Below are 24,746 nucleotides of genomic sequence, written 5' to 3' on the forward strand. Positions count from 1 at the left end.
AACAAATGATGGAAAAGGGAAGGAAATGAAAGATGGAAACGAAGGAAGAAAGGAAAGAAGGAAATAAAAGAAAGTTCTGTACAAAGTGCATATACACTATGAATGCAGAAATATAAGTGTGAATCTGTTGTACATGATTTCACCCACTCAAGTGGTCCGGTCTTCTGTTCCATACTGAGATGATTGTAGTTTGTTTTGAGGAACAGGTTTTCAGTCTCCTCTGATGAACATGTATTGACTATTTGAGGATTGATCTCCACCACACTGCAATCACTCTTCTTCAGGAGACATACCAGTACACAGCAACAAACAATGTTCAACTTCCCTTACCATACTACATTGTTACTAAAGTTATTAGTAGTACTGTTTAAAATCTTCTTCTAGAAGCTTTCAGTCATTTTGTATACGACAGTCGTGGCTCACACCAAGTTTCCACAGTTTTATTGTTATAGCTTTCAAAAGCTGTAGTTTTGGCGGAAAGTATGCTTGGTTACCTTGGTGGGTTGTTGACAGCTTATTAATGTTTACCTTCCAAACGCTGTGATTCTGAAGCGCAGATTTTGTCCTCGCGCTGGAATCGGTGAACGTCCTTGTTGAGTCCTCCGTCTGTGTTACACGTCTCCATGGCAACGGACTACACCATTCAAACACGAGTGCTCTGGTCTCGCGCCCGAACTCACGAGCTCATGTTGCCATTTAAAGACGCTTTCTTATCCAGAGAGACTTACAGTGCGCAAACCCTGAAACAACATGTGGTTAACTGTCTTCCTCATGGACAGAACAGTGATATAGTAGGGAATGGTTATAAAATCATAGGTTTGAGCTTTGTCGTGCATATATTGACTTTTAAAGCCAATTTTTGTATTGTGTAGTCAATGTCATATTTTTGAATTATTTCCAAATAATATTTAATTATAAATTATATTGATTAAATACTGTATATATCATTATTTTATGTTGACTTATATATATCTGGGTTGGATAATGAATGGTGTCCACAACAGTGGACAGAGGTGTAACTGCCTCAAAATACATAATTTTCAGAGAAAAAGATTGGCAATAAATATATATTCTTGTTTTGAAGTACAAAAACTGCTTTAATAATTCATGCATCAGAGGGTTCAATGGGTCAACTTAAACTCAAGCAGTACGCCTTCTTATATGCCTTTTATTGTATACAGTGAGATATCGAAACAGAGAAGCAGAGAAAACGGTTAACAGTCAGAAATATGAATCTGTTAACAGTAACTGTGCACAAGGACTGCTGACATCCTTTGATAGATAATACTGTCACTCATACATTTGTATCCTTCCCTTTTTGAAATCATAAATAATAGCTTTTCATTGCCCAATAAGCAAATGTCACTTTTTTCCAGTTTATGATGGGCTTCAAAAAGACATATCCAAAGCAGGAGCAGTGTTTAGCATGGAGGCGACGTCTTCCACTCAGGACAACCAACGTTCGCACAGTTCTCATTAATTTAGGTGCCAGTGCGAGGAGGAGTGACGCATGTTTTGCCAAAAGCAATTGTACAATTGTTGCCTAAATGCATATGGGAGATAGTTAAATTTCTCTTTTTTGAATTGTTTCTATTCTAAACACATCTTTTGTAATTCTTCGGACAAAGAATAGTATGCTTTTACCCCATATATTCATGAGAATCATCTCAAATTTGCATAAATATATTTGTATCTTTTTTGCCGTCCCTATAACAAACATGATATTCTTCCAAGGAAAGTGCCGTCTTCCAAAGCATTAATGAAATTAATTTAGTAAAGACGGTAAAGGCGATTGTGAGCATGACCTTTCTTAAAGTGACAGTTCACCCAAAAATATTCACCATTCACCCTCATGTTGTTCCAAACCCGAATGACAGACCTCAAGTTGCCATTCACTTTAATTTAGGGCTGAATGTTGATATAGTTTTCCTGATTCGACAGATTTGATTCCGATTCTGGTTCGTTTGGGTATATTTCAGTTATAATGTCCATTTTGCTTACATATGAAAAACATTCTCAGTTAATGCTGTTAATTATCCAGGGGACCTTCTAACTTGGTTCATTACAAAAATATACATTTTACACATTTTATTTTATTATTCGTTTTTCATAATTTTTGTCACATTTTAGCTTTTTAAAAATGCAAATTCCATGTATTACATCAATAAATGTCTGAAATAGCATGTATTATAGTGCATAAAAACAATAAACATGTAACTATATATATATATATATATACTCCTATATGTTTATCAGCCAATGGCTGTAATCACAGACGTTTTTAGTTAAATAGTGCGAAATGTGGTCACATTTGCGAGTTCTTTACTCACATTGTAGAGGTTTGCGCGTAGAGTAAAAGTTTAATCTTGGGATTTAAAGAATTTATATTGGGATCGTTAAAATAAAGGTCGCGATTAATCAGAAAATCGCCTTTTTTACCCCGCCCTACTTTAATTGAAGAAAATGATGCATTAACTCTCCTTATGTAAAGTGGCGAGAAAAAGTATGTGAACCCTTTGGAATTAGCTGGTTTTCTGCATTAATTGCTCATAAAATGTGATCTCTTCATCAAAGTCACAAGAATAGACAAACACATTGTGCTCAAGCTAACAACACTCAAGCAGTTATAATCTTTCATGTCTTTATTGAGACATCCCATTAAACATTCACAGTACTGTGGAAAAAGTAAGTGAACCCTTGGATTTAATAACTGGTCAATCCTCCTTTGGCAGCAATAACCAAGTATTTCCGGTAGCTGCAGATTAGATCTACACATCGTTCAGAAGGAATTTTGGACCATTCTTCCTTACAGAACTGCTTCAGCTCAGCCATATTCTTAGGATGTCTGGTGTGAATTGCTCTCTTCAGGTCATTCCACAGCATCTCTATTGGGTTAAGTCTGGGCTGTGACTGGGTCACACCAAAAGGTGGATTTTCTTTATCTGAAGCCATTCTGTTGTGGATTTACTTTGATGTTTAGGGTCATTGTCCTGTTGCATCACCCAAGTTCTACTGGCGTACAGCTTCAGCTGGCACACAGCCACCCTGACATTATCCTGTAGGATATCTTGATAAACTTGGGAATTAATTTTTCCCTCAATGATGGTAAGCGGTCCAGGATCTGAAGCAGCAAAGTAGCCCCAAATCACGATGTTTCCTCCACCGTACATCACTGTTGGGACAATGTTTTCATGTTGATATGCAATTCCCTATTTATGCAATACGTAGTGCTGCGTGTTCTTCCCAAACAATTCAACCTTATTTTCATCAGTCCACAAAACATTTTCCTAGTAGCATTGTGGAATGTCATGGTGGTATTTGGCAAACGTCAGGCCAGCAACAATGTTTTTGTTGGAAAGCAGCGGCTTCCGCAGGACACCATGCCTGTTTAATGTTTTCCGTATAGTAGACTCATGAACGGAGATGTTAACCAGTTCCAATGATTCCTTCAAGTCTTTAGCTGTCAATCTAGGGTTCATTTTTACCTCATCTTGGCTTGACGGCCACTTCTAGCCACAGTACTAATCATCTCCATTTAAAGATGATTAGTCTAACTGTGGACAGATGAATAAGCTCTTTGAGAGAACTTATGCAGAGCAACAATTTTTGATCGTAGGTCTTCTGAGATTTCTTTTTGGCGAGGCATGTTCCACATCAGCAGATGCTTCTTGTGAACAGCAAACTCAAAATGTTTGAGTGCTTTTTATAAGTCAAAGTAGCTCTAACCCACACCTCCAATCTAGTTTCATTAATTGGATGCCAGGTTTCCCAACTCCTTACTCAAATTAGCTTTTGTCGTCATCTTTAGCCTAGGGATTCACTTACTTTTTCCAAAGCACTGTGAATGTTTAATGGGATGTGTTCAGTAAAGAAATGAAGGATTATAATTGTTTGTGTGTTGTTAGCTTAAGCACATTGTGTTTGTCTATACTTGTGACTTTGATGAAGATGAGATCACTTTTTATGAGCAATAAATGCAGAAAACCAGCTAATATCAAAGGGTTCTTGCCACTGTACACCAAAAAAAATAAATAAATAATAAAAAAAATGTAAATTAGTAAAATTAAAGATAACTTAATCCATTTGAGTTTGGACTACATGAACACTTTTTGTAGCATCGATGAAACTGGCAGGAGACTTAATTTCCCAGCATGCTTTGCACAGGACTGATGGGGTGAACAAATGTTGAAATTAAGTTTTATTTTGTGTATTTTTGAGCAAGATGAGAATAGGAGGAGAATTGTTAATGTTTAATGTTCTGTTATATTTGTATTTAAACAGAGAGTCTGTTAGGCTGGAGTTTTGGGGGTTACCATTGTGAAGATTGGCACCTGTGGTTAGGTTGAGGATGGACGTTCAATTTCAAGTGATGTTTGATTCGATTGCTGCTTAGCTTTATAAGCAGCTGCTATTAAAGTGACAGTGCAACAGTTTCACTGTCCTTTACTTGCTAACCTGGCATATACTAATGATCAATAAAATAAAGTTGGACCATCATAAGGAAATTAATTAAAATAAACATTAATACATTTAGTTTTACGAACCTAAAGTTGAGTTAAATCTACTACAGTACATTGATTTGACATAATCCAACAAAATTTTGGTGGCTAAATGAAACTGACTTAATTTGAATGAAAGTAAATTGCTTGTAAAAACTCTCAAATTCAATTAAGGTTAATGACTTATGTGTAACAGTCAAATGGGTTTGAAACACCATGAGGGTAAATTATGACAACATTTTAATATTTGGGTGAACTATCCCTTTAAATTGATTTTTTTATGAAACAAAAATCAAAGCACATTCAAATCAAAAACACAAATAGGATATTTTATAAAATAAACAACAACTTGTGGGGAAATGTAACCTTCATATTATACATCCAACATAAATAATTCAGATTTTTTTTCCATTGCAAAGACACATTCTTAACACAGTAAATTTTTGTTGTCCATAATGGGGATTGCTTGAGAAAAAGAATAAAGAGAAGGTTGATGTAACACAATCATTCCTGATCTCCTTTTATTCAGTGTCAGATAAATAATGTGCCATGATCGCAGCATTTTAATCAAATGTCTGTGATAAAGGCATAATATAACTTACAGGGCACACTTTTTTCATGGTAAGGGAAAAAAGTCTTGAATGTAAAATAATGAGGTAAGGGGTTCTCTTTTTGTACATCTGTAATGCTTCATCTACCGCACAGTGCTCCCTAAAACAGAACTCATGCCCTTAGCTTTCATACAACAACGAAAACAGGTTAATGTCACAGTAGCAAATCAAACCAAACAAGTAAAGGGTTTTGAAATTCTAGCGATCAAGACAAGAAAAGATGATTGGTATAAAGTCAAACCACAAACGAATTGAACGCCCCCCGATGCTCAAGCGAGAGCAGACAGGAGTTTCTTTTGGTATGGAAGTCCAATTCAGAGCCACGTCCATCAATATCAGAGTGTGTAACAGGTGAAACAGTGAGGCTCAGCCTTACAGGGTCCTGACCGGCAGTCCTGGTGCGTTCGCCTCATGTAGTGTTCGACCAAAAAGTGTTTTTCAATACTGTTCCCTTTTTCCTTTCCCTCTTTTGTAACAGTGCAATGTCCTGGCCAGCATTTGGGCCGCTGAGAGCTGCACTTCTTCTTCAACACTTTCTTGTAGTTCCTCTCCACAGAGGCAGGGGGCGACATACATGAATGAAACTCTGCAAAACTTGAATAAACAAAAGATAATGGAAGAATATTCCTTGAACAACAACAAAAACAAAATTGTGGTGGAAACGGTTGCTGTGGTGACCACCGATGCGCTCTTTCTGTTTTGGATGGGCCCTGCATACTTCAACGGTCAAATCCGACAGACGTGCAACAAAGACAGGGTTTAAAGAAGCACAGGTCGGGCGAAGGGGAGCACTAATATGCAGTGTGTGCATTAATTTTCTTGCTTGTTTTGCGTTTAATTAGTTATTTCCATATATTATACCATCCCCGGAAGATGCCCCTCCTCTTCGAGAGCAGTTTTGTTGCGTTTTCACTTTGAACACCCCAGCTGTCCCTGCTGGGAATGTCCGCTCAGCCAGGAAGGCAGACTTTCCCCGCAAACAGGAGCCCCACTATTGTGAAGAAAATGGAGAGCACGAACAGTACGTACGAGGAGCCCACCACTGTGTTGTTTGGGAGTTTGTAGGGTTGTCCTCCTACTTCATTGATGTAAAATCCTATTGGGAAGATGAGGGCGGCCATACAAAACAAGATCACTGTGAAAGAGGAAAAGAAGGAAAGCATTATTATCTAGTCAGTAACAGATATTTACACACACAAACAAAAGGTATAAGAATGGAGGGGGGCCTGGGTATCTCAGCGAGTATTGATGCTGACTACCACCCCTGGAGTCGTGAGTTCGAATCCAGGGTGTGCTGAGTGACTCCAGCCAGGTCTCCTAAGCAACCAAATTGGCCCGGTTGCTAGGGAGGTTAGAGTCACATGGGGTAACCTCCTCGTGGTCGTGATTAGTGGTTCTCGCTCTCAATGGGGTGCGTGGTAAGTTGTGTGTGCATCGCGGAGAGTAGCATGAGCCTCCACATGCTGTGAGTCTCCGCGATGTCATGCACAGTGAGCCACGTGATAAGATGCGCGGATTGACGGTCACACAACTGAGACTTGTCCTCCACCACCCAGATTGAGGGGAGTAACCATGCCACCACGAGGACCTACTAAGTAGTGGGAATTGGGCATTCCAAATTGGGAGAAAAGGGGATAAAAAAAAAAAAAATTTTAAAAAAGAATGAGGTGGTGGATTAAAATAAAAGTGGGAAATTGACACCAGCCAACGGCCATTGCTGGTATTTTTCTTGTTGAAGTAACACATTTGTTCAGTTACAACACAAGACCAGTGACAGTGCAAATACAAAGAGAACTGGGTTCTTTGGTTAAGTTCCTAATAATTCAGTTCTTTTAAAGAGGATTAAAACAAAACACACACACATGCACACACCCACGACAGCTGCCAGGATTTAATTGCTTTGTGCATTTGTTTTTCACATACATTTATACATAAAAAAATAAAATAAAAATGGCTGATAAAATTCTGCATTCACCAGCCACTGTTTTTTTGCAGGCAAAAAAGTTTAAAAGGTTCAAAGGTTATTTAGGAGCACAATTTACTAAAATTTTTAACCACCAGGGGGTGTATCCACAATAAAAGTCTCCAAATGCACTGCACTGTAAAAAAAAATGTCTGCAATTTTCACGGAAAACTGACAACAACAAAAAAAGTTAACTGGTTAACAGGTTGTTAACCTTAAAATATTGGTAAAATAATATAATATATTTAACATGACAAATAATTTTACAGTAAAAAAATATTGTAAAAAAATTGTCTCTGATTTAAATTTGAGCAGAAAAGGTGGTAAAGTTGGAATGTTTCATTCATTTCTGTGAATCGGTTCAAACTGTCTGTTTCACTAGCTGAGTTTCCATCCACGCATTTTTTTCTTCTGAATTTTGGTAAATTGCATCAAAAGTACAGTGGAAAATGTGAATAAAAACAAATCTAAAATTTGCATTATGCGGAAATGCATTTACCCAATCAATTCCTAGATGTGCATCTAAAAAAAAAAAAAAAAAAAAAAAAACTCCTGTCTTTGCCTTAAGTCATGTGAAATATGTATAGTTTGCTCATAACTGGACTAACTAGTGCAAAGGTTTTCAAACTGGGGTCTGGAGACCCCTAGGGGGTTCACAAGAAATAGTAAAAATAAATAAAACAAATCTTAAGGACCCGATAGTAGTCTCGCAGCACATCAAATTATCGCCTCAGTGGCTACAACTTAATTTCTATTTTGCACCAATATCCATGGAAGTTATGATTTCGTTCACTTGGACACATGGAATGTAACCACTACTTTATTCGCAAACTGTTTTTGCGATATTGGAATTTTTTGCATAAATTACATTTGTAAATTGGATGGAAACATAGCTAAGGAATGGATTCAAATTCTGATCCAAGGATTTGATTTTTAGCAGAAACATATGTGGCAAATATTGCTGTTAATTACTAGGCATTGTTATATTGGCGCATATAAATGAAAATTACTCTAAATATTTAGTGAAAATAGTGTAAAAACAGCCCTTGATTATTTTTAACTAGATTTTTCCATATTTGACAATGATGGTTTCTGACAAAAAAAAAAAAAAAAAAAAAAAAAAAGTAAATCACAGTTTTAAACCATTTGCTTTTTTAATATTTTTTTATATAGCTATATTGTCAAATATATTCTGTTTCCTTTAGCCTAGTGTACACTACATGACAGTGACTGGTCTCAGATCAACGGTCTTGTTGTATGTGCACTCCTGCGACATGCCGAGACTAGTCCCAGGCGGTACAGCAGTTTTCAAAACAGCTTGATATCTAGACGTCTTGTCATCAGGTGTGCGCACCATCCCGACAAGTGAGAGACTGACAGTGAGCCACAGCCAATGAAATATATATAGAGAGAGTGCATGGTATTAGGAAACAGAAGACAAATAATAATATAAAAAATAAACTGCATATTTGTAAATTAATTTCACAATTTTAAGATGCATTTTGTGCAGTCCGTTTGAAACGGGACAGCGCTAAAGACGGCTATAACAGATGGTTTTTGGCCAGTTACGTTCAGACTTAAAAGGAAATAAGCATGAACATGCACAATAGGGACACAGATCTGACCAGCACGCACATTAGAAGTTACAGGTACTGCACTAAAATAACTGCGAATTCTGCTCTAAACGTCATGTTCGCCGGTTTTTAGCGCATACTTTCTCGTCTTTTACTTTTTTTTTGCTTTGTTATTATTCAGTAAAGCACAGACATTATGATTGATGTATGTCCTCATGTAATCAGAGACTCTCTCCTTGAAATCAACAAAAGAGAGAGGACCAGGTGTTACGGTGATGGCTCGCTTATACACTTGTGATCGGATCACTCATAACGCATCTTAATACCGGATGTACAAAAGGCCTCAGTTGGGGACAAACGGTCATGTAGTTGATACACTACAGTCCTGTAGTGTGCGAACCAGCACGATGGAAAATAAGACTGAGAGTCGCAGGGCACCGACTGCAAGTCGTGTAGTGTACGCTTGGCTTTACCAACATACTTATACGGTCCTTTCTGGCGAATGGTTTTGATCATCAAAAATCCATTTGATAGCTTTTGGTCAAAATATGTTGGAGGATATATGAAAAAAGTACTAAACACTTTTCATTAAATATATGAATGGTGGAAAATCTAGTCAGGTGTACATTGAAATAACTGAGTTCGTTGAAATCTAAGGAATCCGCTAAAATGTACTGGACAATTTGGACTGTTGAGGATGACTCCAACATTGGGACTAGAAATGTTCAGATCCTCCACAATGAGTGTAAAACAGTGTTGACAACAGCAAACTTCTGGAATGTCTATTATGAATCATCAACCCGTCAAACCCCTGAACCGTCATGTTTAAAAAAAGACCTCCTCCATGACCAGATTGATAAACACTCAGCATGGGTTCACGTTAGTCAGGCAGAAAGGCTTTTAGTGAGATAAAAACAGACGCTGCTAATAGATGCCTGAGTGCAGTCTCCACTCAATCTTGGTGCCCATTAGCAGGATAATAGCATCTTTCAGCAGTGCTGCAATTAAACACAGCGGCCTTGAGAGAAGTGTGACTGAGAGACAGAGCGTGTGATCATTAAGCTTCTGCCTCTCGTACAGTCATTGCATAAACTACTTTAGCAGGTCTCTGCTCTTTAGACGCACACAAAGGAGCGGGTAAAGAGATGAACAGCGACTAGACTGCTGGATGAAAGGTCATGACCTCAGCGCACTTCCCGCTGAGGTAAATGCCAACCTTTGTTTGTGCTGTTAAAAGAGGTTCGGTGCTATTTTGAGCACAATGAAAAAAAAATAATTGTACGGTCACAGTGGATACAGAAATAGGTTTTGGTCCTGACATGACAACCATTTACGTTGCTAGCAGACCTCTTTGAGAGTGTATTTCTATTAGATGGATTGACGCACACTGTGATATAAAAGTATAAATAAGAATGAGGAAATCGAAAGGTAGTGTGGAGGAGTCGTATGCGTCAAATTGCCTGAGAGCAGGAGGATGTGCTATGCGATGTAGTGCAGCTAAAGGTCAGCTGGTAGACTACACTACTATTCAATAATAAATTAATAGATAAGTAATGTATCTTGTTGTTTTGCCATCATGTCAGTGCAGCTGTCAGCTAGATGCAAGCCCGGTTCTGCGGTGTTGCGAACGTTAGAGCACCCTCAGTTGAACATGTAAGCTTAATAATACTGTAAATTGGCAAAGCATTTTTCCTTGAATCCCGGCGAACACACACAAAAAATCCCTGCATTAAAACCAATAAACATATATGATCTTGCAGATCAGTGTGTCCTAATTTGCAGGCGGAGCATTCTGCTTTCATGCCTCTATTGTATTAGTAAAGATTTCCGCTCTTGCATAGAGAATTTCATAGTGGAATTATCTCACTTAATCGACCAGCTTTCGATTTCTGCTTCGGGATAAAGTGGCACATAACTGCTGGTTAGTTTCCCGAAGACAAATCCACACCTTAACGAGAAGTGAAACGTAAAAAAAATGATTCTAGATTAGTGGTTGCAGATAACATCTTCCGACATCGCTTGCTGCATTCATGAGCAGAGAAAAAAATCTGTAAATGATTGTACATTAGAAAAAAAATTAAACTTTTCTTAAACGAAGGCAGTGTAATTTATGAATTAAATCATTTGTATTTGTTTTAGGATCATTAAACATGATTTCATCTAATATACATATTGGACAAAATCTCACTTTATGCAGGACAAATATTTTTGATTTGTTAAATCCATTGCTGTACATATAAAGAGCGCATGCACAACGTTTGATCGTTTGACGCGTATAAAGTCCAGATTCACTTTATAATGCTTTAAAAATATCAAGGAAAAATAAAGGGGGCACATGCTATCTACTAATATAATAATTATTATATAAATAACCACAGTCCTTTAGATTGCATATGATCTGTACATATAAAATTGTAGGGAATATTAATAAAGCAACAACACTGAAAAAGAGAAAAACATTCACTGCTGTTTTCTGGATAATTTAATACACCCTTTAAAACTGAACACAAAAATTAGGATGAGAAATTGCTCATTTTAATTTACACGCCAACACGTTTTATCACTTGTAGAGGCGTGTTTGATGACTTGTTTAAAGTAAATAAAGGTAATTAGAACAGAAAAATGTCAAGGCATTATCTGAAGATGTTCAATGACATATGTGCTAACAGAGAAATATTTGACTGATTACAAATGATAAGGAAGGTCTGGTTGACCCGATTATCTAACAGCAGTTGTAAACAAGTCCAAAATAAACAACGAGATTTTATATACTAAAACACAACAATACAATCGCATAATTTCAGATGTGTACATTACTAATCATTTGATAATTTAATAAATGTCAGCTATATATATTTGACTCACCTCAGTCCATGTGGGCAAAGGGGCAGTTGCTTGGGCCACTGTAGCTACCCTCCTGTGTATGTGCCCGGAAACAAGTATACTACAGAGACATTTCATGTCACAGCAGGATTTGAGTTAACTTTTTTTTACATTTGAGCGGAGCACAAAGGATATAGAGCGGATTACTGAGCGGAGTGTCACACCGATCCGTTTCGCTCACATGCTCTGGTTACAACTGATCTATCTATATCTACTGAAGATATATTTGTTAGTTCTTGGACTAGGCCTAATCCTTATGGTTAAAAGAATTATTTTCTTTTGTGAAACAAGTTTTTAGGAAGAATGTACAAGCTCCTGTTGTCCATAAAACATAAGTGGATGGTGATTTACTGTATACTGCGGAGCTGAAGAAAAACAACAACAAAAAACAACAAACAAACATAAAAGTACTGTAAAACTAGTTAATATGACCACTTCGATATATACTGTGTGTGTATATATTAATATATATATATATAGATTACATAGGGTCGCAACTAATGATTATTTAGCTAATTGACTAGTCTAACAATTATAAGGATGATTAATCAACTATTTGTGCAATTATTGCATAAATTAATCAACAGCTCTTAACTGACAATTCAACTTGTGCTTTGAATTAATAAACATGCTTACAATAAAGGGATGAGGATAAAAATACTTTTAAAAATATCTTTTAAAAATACCTCTAAATAACCTTTACTGAATTAAAGGTAAAGAAAATACTTATTATGGATGCACCAATGTATCAGCTGCCGATATTTATCGGCCAATTATTGACCAAATTAAAACCATTGGCAAATCGGTTTGTAAACGGTGATATGAAAAACCGATGGTTCATTTATAATTATCAACACACTTTGTAAAAACTCTTGTGAAGTCAAATGCACAATCCAGAAATAACGAAAAATGTTCATATCGGTGCATCCCTGATACTTATACATTTAATTCAGTACAAAAAAACTACGCACTGCAAAAAATCCTATTCTTAAGTATTATAAACAAGATATCTAAAATCCTTAAAACAAGATCAATTAAACCACATCATAATTCAGTTTATTGTCCCATGAGATCAAATTACTATTCGACAATGAAAATATTTGTTTTTTTATTGTCGACATTGACGGTAATATCGACTAATCGTTTAACCCTACTATTGTATGGCTTAGGAACACTTGGACTACAAATCTACGGACTATTATGGTGGGGTTTTTTTGTCCTTTTTGAGGCTTCGCCCACTTTTGTTGTTTGGAAAACAGAAGCTCAGACATTCTGCCCAGCATCTCGACAAAAATGTAATTTTTGTGTGAACTAACCCTGTAGTTCTAGCTACACTGAGATGGGTCTAGTGGAGTTGAATTACTAAGTATGAATGGACTTCAGTGGCTATAACTATTTTAATTCCAAATGAAGCAATACTATGTCAACAACCTAAAGGTATGCTATTTTTTTTATGAAGGCCATGTTTTTTTTTTTTTACTTGCATTTTATTTGATTTCAGTGTCGTCAAGCACTGTTTTCTGGTGAAGCCACAAGCCTGCACAGACAGCAGCTAATATTTATGTATGTCTCTGCTGACACAAAATATGCTGAAACTAACATGAGCCAGAGCCACAGCTGCGCACATGACAGCAGATGCAGAGCAGTGACGGTAACCTGGTCAAGCTGGGTGTGGTGCGAGGGGACACAGGGGGCTTGTGTTACACACATAAAGCTGCTCTTTCAGGTCGGGGTGGCTTGAGGCCAGTGGCAGCTTTAGTCCAGACACCTGTGTTAGATCCACCAGGAGCCCAAACGCTCATGCAGTCATGTAAGCATGTCCAATACTACTGAACGAGACGCTAGTGAAATAAATGTGGAAGTACACCAAAGATGACTAGATGTGCATTTCACAAAGTAATGGCCAGTACTTGGAAGCAAAATAATAATGTTCAGGTTTTAGGCTTTGGTTTGTCTGGTTTGGTTTGTAGATTAAATGTCCACTGTTTGGTGCTAAAAGTATGTTACATTTTCTAGTATTCATTTCGTTAGGAAACTGCCGCAATACATACATTGAGCCATGTTAAAGTAATGAAAAAAATTTAAGTGACACGATTATATAAGACCAGGTTGGACCAAACACAATTCAGTACGCAAATAGATTTAAGAAAGACTAATCGTAATTCAGTATGCAAATGATTTTCAAACTGTAATATTACATTTCTTAAAAAAGTATTAGGTTTGTAAAAAAAAACAAAAAAACAAAAAAAACTACTGAAATTATCAACAAAATCTGAAATTTACAAAAATAAAAATATAATAAAATTAGCTCCCATGTTTGAATGATTCAAGCTGAATTGCATAAATGTAAAAATTGCCAGTGTTTTTGTCTCTCTTTAAATAATTGTTTTTTTAAAATGCTTACCTTTTTCCCTTCACTGGAGAGAGAGAGAGAGAGAGAGAGAGAGAGAGAGAGAGAGAGAGAGAGAGGTTTGCAAGTAAAAAAAAAAAAAAAAAGCTCATCTATTTGGTGTTTTCAACTGCTAGCAGTCTAAACATATTTTTGTTGTGTGCTGCAGCAAACCTGTGCTATTTCTATTGCGTTTTAGCTCCGTGCTACCTTCCAGGGGCTTTATTATTAGTATTAAAATCTAACCCCAGATGGTGGAGGTTATGAACCCCGCCTGCGGAGGTGTTCTAGTTAAGGAGCTGTTGCTCTTTTAAACGATGTTTACCACCCCTGCACGGCCATAAGAAAATACAATTGAGTCACTAAGGATCAGAAATGATAAGCCGAACCTGGACAATTGGGATTATTTCTTTCCTGTTACCATGGCAACCATGCCACCATGTATGTGATTCTTAGCAAAATGTCTTTTCCATTCAACAGCATCTCTCTGCATGTACAGACAATACTAGATCTGGACAATATGGCTACAAAAATATATCTCGATTTTTTTCATCCTATTTCAATATATATCTCGATAATTACATATTTGCTCTAAAATGGCTCCAAAGTGAACCGGAGGAACCATCATTTCATCCAAACAGACACTGTAGCCTAGCAGATTCAATATTTTAAAGGCATTAAATAAAAATCATTAAAATGTTAGGAGTGCCAACCTTTCTACATTCTGTGGCTATTATTACTTCTGGATTTTATTTTTTTTACAAAAAATACAAAAAAACATTTATATGTGAAGATAAACACCGCTTATGCGCATCCTGGGCACAGAATGATGCAAAACCAGAGTGCTTAGAGTAGCTTCAAAAGTGCATAACTGTAAAGGGGTTTTCACACCAGGCCCATTTGGAGCATTTGTTTTGGGACCTGGTGCGTTTTCTCCCTTAGTTTGGTTCATTTAGGCACATATGAACGTGCACTTGGATCACATTCGGATATGCTCCAAATTAATCGGTCCAAGGTTCATTTGCAAACAAACCCTGGAGCAGTTAGCTTCTGGTGAGAATGCAATCTGACCCAATGGACCAATGAACCAAACCATGATCATACCTGATGGATCTTTGGAGAAGACATCTGTAGGTCAGCATGTCACTGCGATTCATAATCTGAATGAGGATATAGCCTTTTGGCGACTATATTACATATCATTGCACGCTTGTAATGGTCAGCACATTTTTATGGGTTTATCATGTTAACGGGTATATCGATGGATCCGCACAAACACTTTGACCAATGAGGGGACAGTTTGCTCACATGTGACTTTTATTGATACAGTTGTGTTTAGTTTTGAAATGTTGCCTTGTGAAAGCGAACCGAACCAAAAACAAATTGCAACCATGTTACAATTTTAGCCCCTGATTCTGAACAAATCAAAGGAGCTACAGGTCTGAAAATGCCCTAAGATTATTGTCATGTGAACTCAAAGTTCACATTCAGTCTGCGATACCTGGCCAAGCACCACGCGGACACTGTCTATCACCACTGAAACAGCTGCACTAACCACCAAGACACAAACCCAGGAGATTTTCACATTTGGGCTTACACCAAAAAACTCTTTTATATTAGGCCTATATATTAATATATTCTATATAATATGTTTGCCACGTGTAAATAAAACATTTCACGGTTTTTAACCGTAGATTCTAAAGGTGGTTTCACATATAGTATGTTTTAAATGAACCAAACCCAGATCGGTTAAAGTGAACCAGAAAGGGAACCAGCCACAAATGACCTCAGTGCTTTTGGTGTTCACAGTGTAAGTGGACTTAAGAGGACCCAGTTTCTTTTTTGGTCTTCTTCACATTAATGTGGTCTCAGACCCCTTGTTGTTCACATCACAGGTCTTTAAGAACTCAGACCCCAATGCAGCTAGGGCAGTCACGATTATGAAATTTGGCTGACAATAACTTTTCATAAATAATTGCGATTATTATGATAAGCAATTGTCATACTAATTTTCATACTTCTTAAGGTTCATGTATGCTTATTACAGATGGGCCTACACCTTAAGTAGTAATTTACTGATGTTTAAATTGAAAACATAATAAAATGGGGCTAAATGATTACTTTTAAGGCTTTAAACAATATAACATTTTTCATAAATTATTGCACAGGGAGAGAATTACATAAAAAGTAATATTTTATGTTACATAATTTATGAAACCCAGACAACACCGCCAATTATATTACATTATGCAACAGTAATAATGTATACTGCATTTCTGTCCTAAATTCTTCACCCTCTCACGTTATGTTAATGCTCTCCGATAAAACCTACAAGGCCTTAGTTCGCATGAAGGAAATAATGGAGTAATGGAGCAAGCAAGCGTTTCCTCCTGCATGTCATTTACATTGTGTGTATGAGCCAAGAACATTTGCCATTGCACAAATAAAATTAAACAATAAAAATCCTCACTTGTATTTTCGTGGGAGTTTCGTAAGCGGTTCATCTTAACACGCTGCTCTGTTCTGAATGCTGCCAGTCTGTTCATTTAAGATGCTCAAATAATACAACAAGAATGGTATATGACACACAAAAACATGTCATGGTAATCATGGTATATCTAAACTCAGCTAAAAAGAAACGTCCTCTCACTTTCAAATGCTTTTATTTTCAGCAAACTTAACATGTGTAAATATTTGTATGAACATAAAAAGATTCAACAACTAAGACATAAACTGAACAAGTTTCACATACATGTGACTAACAGAAATGGAATAATGTGTCCCTGAACAAAGGGGGGGTCAAAAAGTAACAGTCAGTATTTGGTGTGGCCACCAGCTGCATTAAGTACTAGTGCATCTCCTCCTCATGGACTGCACCAGATTTGCCAGTTCTTGCTGCGAGATGTTACCCCACTCTTCCACCAAGGCACTTGCAAGTTCCCAGACATTTCTGGGGGGAAAGGCCCTAGCCCTCACCCTCCAATCCAACAGGTCCCAGACACGCTCAATGGGATTGAGATCCGGGCTCTTCTCTGGCCATGGCAGAACACTGACATTCCTGTCTTGCAGGAAATCACTCACAGAACGGGCAGTATGGCTGGTGGCATTGTCATGCTGGAGGGTCGTGTCAGGATGAGCCTGTAGGAAGGGTACCACATGAGGGAGGAGGATGTCTTCCCTGTAACGCACAGTGTTGAGATTGCCTGCAATGACAACAAGCTCAGTCCGATGATGCTGTGACACACCGCTCCAGACCATGACGGACCCTCCACCTCCAAATCAATCCCGCTCCAGAGTACAGGCCTCGTGTAACACTCATTCCTTCGACGATAAACGCAAGTCTGACCATCACTCCCGGTGAGACAAAACTGCGACTCGTCAGTGAAGAGCACTTTTTGCCAGTCCTGTCTGGTCCAGCGAAGGTGGGTTTGTGCCCATAGGCGACGTTGTTGCTGGTGATGTCTGGTAAGGACCTGCCATACAACAGGCCTACAAGCCCTCAGTCCAGCCTCTCTCAGCGTATTGCTGACAGTCTGAGCACTGATGGAGGGATTGTGCGTTCCTGGTGTAACTCGAGCAGTTGTTGTTGCCATCCTGTACCTGTCCCACAGGTGTGATATTCGGATGTACCGATCCTGTGCAGGTGTTGTTACACATGGTCTGCCACTGCGAGGACGATCAGCTGTCCTTCCTGTCTCCCTGTAGCGCTGTCTTAGGCGTCTCACTGTACGGACATTGCAATTTATTGCCCTGGCCATATCTGCAGTCCTCATGCCTCCACGCAGATGAGCAGGGACCCTGGGCATCTTTCTTTTGGTGTTTTTCAGAGTCAGTAGAAAGGTCTCTTTAGCATCCTAAGTTTTTATAACTGTGTCCTTAATTGCCTACCATCTGTAAGCTGTTAGTGTCTTAAAGACTGTTCCACAGGTGCATGTTCATTAATTGTTTATGGTTCATTGAACAAGCATGGAAAACATTGTTTAAACCCTTTACAATGAAGATCTGTAAAGTTATTTGGATTTTTACAAAATTATCTTTAAAATACAATGTCCTGAAAAAGGGACGTTTCTATTCGCTTAAAATTCCCATATGTGGTAGAGCTGCATGATTCTGGTTAAATTGAGAATCACGATTTTGTTTGCTTAGAATATAGATCATGATTCTCTCATGATTCTGAAGAAAAAAATGCTTATTTCAGTGATTTACAAAACCTGGACATAAAGGTACTAAAAGTAACATGTAATGTACTAGAGGTTCTGACTAAATGTTCTCTGCTTCAATCTATGCAAAAATGCAATAAAGTTGTAAATTGAATATATACATTTAAAATGTCCTAAGTCCACAAGAGGCTGCAACAAATATAACAAAACAGCACCTTGTGATTATTGCAAAAACAAAATCCTGTTAAAAAACTTTTTAACCTGTTTCTCACATGCTAAGTAAAAAGCAAAACGAGGAGGAAAAAGCTTCATTAACAGTTCTATGTTAACTTGATATTGCACTTGTAAGCAAATATGCAATAAAAAAATTTTTATTTTACTGATGTTTAAAAAGAAATATATTAACAATTAAATTTAAAACACTGTGGCCTTCAGTGTCTCTTGTAATAATTGCTTCAAGCTTTTAAAGAAATTATTCAAGAGCCAGTAATTAAATAGAGAACAGAGTAAACAGTGCTTTAAGTTTTTCAGCAACAGTAGCAATTAAACGTTTAAAACATTAAAAAAGGTAATCTAATGCAAATGAAAGTACTTAAATATTTGACACTCTTTACTGTGTGATTATTAGATCTACATTAATACTGATTTGATGCAGTAAGAATGCCTGAATGCCTATAACAGACAGCATGCAGCTTACATACATTTAGACATTGCACAAATAAAACATTTTGAAGAATTTGTCCCGTCTGCTTATACAATATCGTCTGTGTTTGCTTTACTATCTCGCCAAGACAGCACAGATTTAATCCCGTCTGTTTACACTCTAGTAATTCATTTACAGCTGTGTTTACATTAATATCACCTAAAGAGGGGTATTTTGATTAAGAACAGCGCAGAGTCTCATGCAGGAGCGCTGCATTCATCACGAGACATAAGCGCACGGACAGACACAAGCATGAGCGTTTGAAAGCAGCCGGCTGTAATCAAACAGCGCACGGGTAGCGAATTTAGTCAGATCTTGGTAATGTCGGTATTTTTGTAGCATCGGTGGCTATTCAAATATTAAACTGAACAGAGATTATGACACACTCATAGCTAATCATGGCTGCTCCCTGCAGTTTGTAAAGCACTGTGCTGGATAAACATCTTTGGCCGTTGTGTTTTAGTTTATTCAGCGTCTCGTGCAGGAGCGCTGTGTTTTATAAATGCGATATAATGTATATCAACATTTAAAAATGCATCTTGAAGTGAATTTCTCATTTAAATTTGACTGCCTTACAAATGCATGCCACTGGAATGTTAATATACTTTGCAGAATCGTTGTCATTTAGAATCGAGATCATGATCTTTTAACGATTAATCGTGTAGCTCTAATATGTGGATGGTAAATTGTGACTGGAATATGAAGTATGTAATGCAGTTATGTATGGCAAGCCACGAGGTACTTATGTTATAAAATGCAAAGTGGACTGGTACCTCTTCGCTTTCACATTGCACAAATCAATCGAACCACAAAAGGACTCCTGAGGTGGTCTGAGTATGGTTCGCTTTTGGGTCCTTTTAGGGGGGTCTGAGGCCACTTGGGTTGTTCACATACACACTTTATCCTGCTCTGAGAGCGTTTGGAGTGCTCAAATGAACTAGGTGTGAAAATGCCCTAAATGGTTCAAACCATGACATTTTTAATTGCGCTTAATTGTAAAACTGTACAATCACGACATCCCTAGTCACAAATCCCTTCTACTTTTCAACCCCTCCCCTCTAACCCCCTGACTCCATTCTGGTATTTAATGCCCACTTTTCACAATCCAATCAATTCAATGTATAAAATGAAGTTGAAGAAACTTTTTTCTCCAATTTTCACTCAGCAATCTATCAGATTGGGCAAGTAAAATGGGTGACGAACAGTGTTTTATGTTGACTTTTACTATCACCATTTCTCAATATTCTCTTGAAGCAATAAAACTGTAAAAGTTGATTCGTTTTCATCCTGAGGGAAAGATAAAATTAAAGATATTTTTTATAGCAAAGACAAAGGGTCTACACTAGCTTGAAAAAGATAAGTTAACAGTGTCTCCAGTGAATGTACACAACAACAGATGCTACACACATGCTCATCAGACACACAACACCTCAACAGCTCCATTCAAAACCCCAAACCACACAGATCATCTATCTCACTGCCTGTTTGTGTGCATGCGTTTAAATTGGTCGGCATTATATGTTTCCTACAGTTGGGAACAAACACCTCATTTGATAGGGTAAAGGCAATATTATGTCAAGCATGCTCTGTCATGTTGAGAGGAGGACAATGCCCAGCTGCTTTCTGAGGGGGAGGCTAGAGTGAAGTGTGTTATTCTGAGAAAATGATACAGACAGAGAGGGGGAATGGAGTGGAGAGATGGAGGCGTGAAGCTACAGCTGAGAACCAGATAAGCCTGCTGAGAAACGAAGCGGCTATCTGACGATAGTCAACTCCCAGTCTCAACTCCCACAGTCTGTTCAGTGACCGTCTGATACACATTGCACACAAAAAATTGTGCTGGCTGAAATCGCCATTTCTAATCTGATTGGCTGGCACTCTGCAACTTCTGGGATTAAGGGCATTTTTATCTTCAATTTGACGAATTTGACAGTCTTATTCTCAGTGGGCGATTCTTGGCCAGAATAAGCTGCAGTGTTGACCAGACTTTATGCCGCAAATCACAATCGTGTCACTCACTTCCAGTGAAGGCGATCCATCTTGCATACTTTGTGGCTTCTCGGCGCCAGTGAGAGGCCACCAACAGGCCGCAAGTGACTGTGAGGGAGATGATGCCCATGATGATGAAGAAGAGTGTGGTGACCCACTCTGGGGGGAGTCGCGGGGGGATGCAGGTTCGGTCTCGTCCATGAATGGTCTGACACTGACGCACCAGCCCCACCGTAAGAGCTCCTGAAATCACACACAAACCACATCAATGACGTACGAGTCACATTCAACACACCTCAGTCATAATAAAAAGAGATAGTTCACCCAAAAATGAAAATTCTGTCATTTACTCAACCTCAGACTATTCCAAACCTTTCTTTCTTTTTTATGTGAATCTTCTGTCAATTTTTATTTCTAGGTGCACAATTCCTATACAAGATGAATGGTTTTACAATTTTTTTTTTTTTTTTTTTTTTTACAGAAATTTGTTCTCTCTCATGAAACCCAAGGTCTACGTTTGCACAGCCAGCTAAATCCTTACGCCAGCTTTGCAGTCAGCTCACACATAGCCACCCAAACAGATTAACAGGAGATTAACCTGTAAGAGACTGTATTTTAACCTGTGGGGCTCAGCTATCTAATCCAGTTAAGCCCATACACCAGGTTTAACTCGACAGGGTTTGACAAAGGATGCACCGATAATGTTTATAAGAGAGAGAGTACTGATCCTTTTTTGGTACTGATCAATATAGATATCTGTAATTTTCAAGGACAGTGATACTGATGGTTTGAGAGAATCATGTTTAATGCGGTCATGAACTGTTAATTTCACTATTGGGTCATTACGTGTCAACTCAACGAGAGCTCAAAATGTTGTTTTTGATCATATTTTTTTTAAATTTTTTTTACTGGTGAAATAAATTACATACATGATGATCAAAGCTAATATATAACTAAATATTGCATTGCAGCACTAACTTAAAAGCCACCGTGTCGCTTATTCTTAAGTGTATTTTCTGACTCTCGAAAATCGAGATCTTGATCTCATTTCTAGTTTCAACATTATTTGTACTTCAGACCTTTGTTTTGTTGGAAAAGATAAACTAGCTTGATACCAAGTGACCCACATTTGGTTTTTGAGCATTGAAATTTTCCCATAGAGCCACACTGAGAGCACCATATCTCTGGGATTTAACCATATAGGGCATTAAAAATGTAGGTATCAAAAGAAAAGTTTGTTTTGAAGCAGAATCTAAAATAATATTAAGCCAGCTTTACTACTTCTTGAGTTATAGGGTCTCCAACTTTGGAAAAACATCACAAAAAAGTGTTTTGTCCAATTTTTGGGCTCACACCATTGGGATATAACAAGGGGTGCTGAAGTCAACTGTTAAGTTAATACCCATAAAAAGTATTAACAAAATATAAATGTTCAGCATGGGAAGTTTCTAAAATTTTGTTGATGTGACATGGAATAACATCAAATAGGCTATAGGACATAAAAGTTGATCACCAAGATCAAAATACATTTCATTACATATTGTTGATGGATACGTCTCTCTCTCACATAGCATAATTTTTCATTTAAACTAATTCTGTACAATTAATCGAATTTCCCAGTGCTACTTATGAGAGGCCAATATAGGTAAAATGCACTCAGTACAGTCACTTCTCTGTGGCTCTATGTGCACTCAATGAACTCACTCATGAACTCATCTGCTCCCAAAACAGCAGCTCTACACATGTGTCAATATGAATTTAAGTCATAGACGTTGATAATCTTCAAATATCTCTAATTCGTTGACATTTTGCTCTGCTTCCAGGTACTTTGTTGAATGGCAAAGTTTATGCAACGGATGTTGTATGTACACTGCATAGTATCCATTTTAGTTATGTGAGTATTTATATCCTGCAAGTATTTTAATGACTACGAGTACATGAGCACAGCTTTACACCCAATACAGATACGAGTATCGGTGCATCCCTATATCTTACACCACTTCTGGAGGCTGTACACAAATCAACATACAGTGTCTGCATCCTCAAAGTGACATGTGACACTGTGAAACTGAGAAAGTACTGATCAGAAGTGTATCATATAGACTCAGCCCTGGGCAATACAACACAGAGACAGAGCATGAGACTTGATCATTCACAAGGCCTCAGGACAGAGCAGACCTCAAATACAGGTTCATTGCACGCCACCTCTTTGTTCACACAGGTAGGAAAAAAATCAGATTTTTTTGGCCTATCTGACTTAAATCCATAAATCGGATTTCATGTGTTTCATGTGACGTTTCAGTTCCCACTAAAATAATAGGTGCGTCCCAATTCTGTGAAGAATGTGTTAATATTTGGATGCCCTCATGAAAAACATCCATTGATAAACACTCACGCATGGTGAACATAGGCAAGTTAGAAATGCTAGCAAAAGTGTCTAGAGTCTGAACAGCAAAAAAATCCAATCTGTCCACATATAACCTGCAGTTTGAACAGTCAGTCTAAAAAAAATCAGATTTGAGAAAAATATTGATTTTTCCTGCAGTGTGAACAAAGCCTTAGTAGAGAACTTTTGTTTTTGTTTTTTTTAGCAGTGGAGACCCAACCATAAACCACCCCAAAATAGGGATTGGAATAGTAAGGAATTGAACAATACCAAAGTCCCGTTCTAGTCAAGTCAGTCCACTCAGCGGTCCTCTTTGGAACGCCTCGTGTGCTGGGCAGCTACTTTTCTATGTAAACAAGCGGCATAAAAGTACAGCTCCTATCTACTTGAAATGTCCAAAACAGTTGGTCAAGATTATGATTAAAGAACATATTTCAAATCAGCAGTAAAATCTGACAACAATGGTTTCATGAATTGTGCTTCTTAAGCTTAGGTCACGATAAAAAAAAAAAAAAAATAGCACGCAAGTGTTCTCGAGTTGATTGACAGGCGATCTCTATATCTACAAGCTGATTGGCTCTTTTACCTGCTCCTGTTGTACAACCATTGGGCGATCCAGTTTCTCACATTCATTTTAATAGAAGTGGTCTGTCTCTGTTAAATAGTCTCCGTGACAATACTCACTCCGATTCCACTTGACGATTCCAATTACATTAAAGGGATAGTTCACCCAAAAATCGAAACTCTTTCATCAGTTACTCACCCTCATGCCATACCAGATGTGTATAACTTTCTTCAGCAGAACACATTTGATGAGAAATAGAAAAATATCTTAGCTCAGTAGGTCCTTAAAATGCAAGAGGATTGTGATTATACCTTTGAAGCTCCAAATATTACAGACTGTCAGCATAAACGTCATCCATACGACTCCACTGGTTAATGTCTTCAAAAGCAAAACGACCGCTTTTGGTGCGAAAAACACGATTATTGCGACACCGTGGCCACATCCACACTAATCAGTTTTCGTTTGAAAAGTCCCATTTTTACTTTCCTAACATCATCGTTTTCCAAAGTAACAGCATTTCCGTTTCAGTGGAGGAAAATGGCATTCTAGTATGGATGAGAAGCGTAAATGTTTTGTGTGTTTGTGTGTTCATTTGAAAACGACGTTGCCTGTAACTTATCGGCACTATGGAGCCACATGTTTTGTTTTTTTTGGCCATTTTTTCCAAAATTATCACAATAAATTTAGACTAACCTCACAACACTGCCAAAACAGTTTCTTCTTCCATGCTGTAGGCAGTAATGGCGCTGTGAAGTGGTGCTAGAAACACTGTCAAGAGTATTTGGTACAGTGTTTCGTCCAAATTGGACTAGGGCTGGGCAATAGGACGATGTAATCGGATAATAACGATATCTGACAAATATACAGATGCCGATTGCGACAATATCGGGAAATTATATTTCATTTCAGCCAGCAAAAATGCAAAAGAAAGAAGCATTTTCCATTTATTGTCATTGTTCAATTTAGACTGCAAACTCACAATTTTCACTTTTTAAAATGTCATGTAAATGCTTTAGCCCAACTG

General features: G+C 37.7%; 1 protein-coding gene across 1 annotated transcript in view; it reads right to left on the reverse strand.

The window, feature by feature from the left end:
• Positions 1–1,152: 1,152 nt before the first annotated feature.
• Positions 1,153–24,746, reverse strand: part of LOC127452309 (uncharacterized protein C16orf52 homolog B) — a 47,295-nt gene continuing 23,701 nt past the window's right edge. Inside the window, exons 2-3 of the mRNA XM_051717695.1 lie at positions 20,802–21,014; positions 1,153–6,245 (exon numbers count right to left, since the gene is read on the reverse strand). Of these exons, the coding sequence (XP_051573655.1) occupies positions 6,061–6,245; positions 20,802–21,014 (398 nt within the window). The 3' untranslated portion in view covers positions 1,153–6,060. The remainder of the gene's footprint in view (positions 6,246–20,801; positions 21,015–24,746) is intronic.

This window comes from Myxocyprinus asiaticus, chromosome 14, assembly GCF_019703515.2.
Source record: "Myxocyprinus asiaticus isolate MX2 ecotype Aquarium Trade chromosome 14, UBuf_Myxa_2, whole genome shotgun sequence".
Classification (NCBI taxonomy): Eukaryota; Metazoa; Chordata; class Actinopteri; order Cypriniformes; family Catostomidae; genus Myxocyprinus; species Myxocyprinus asiaticus.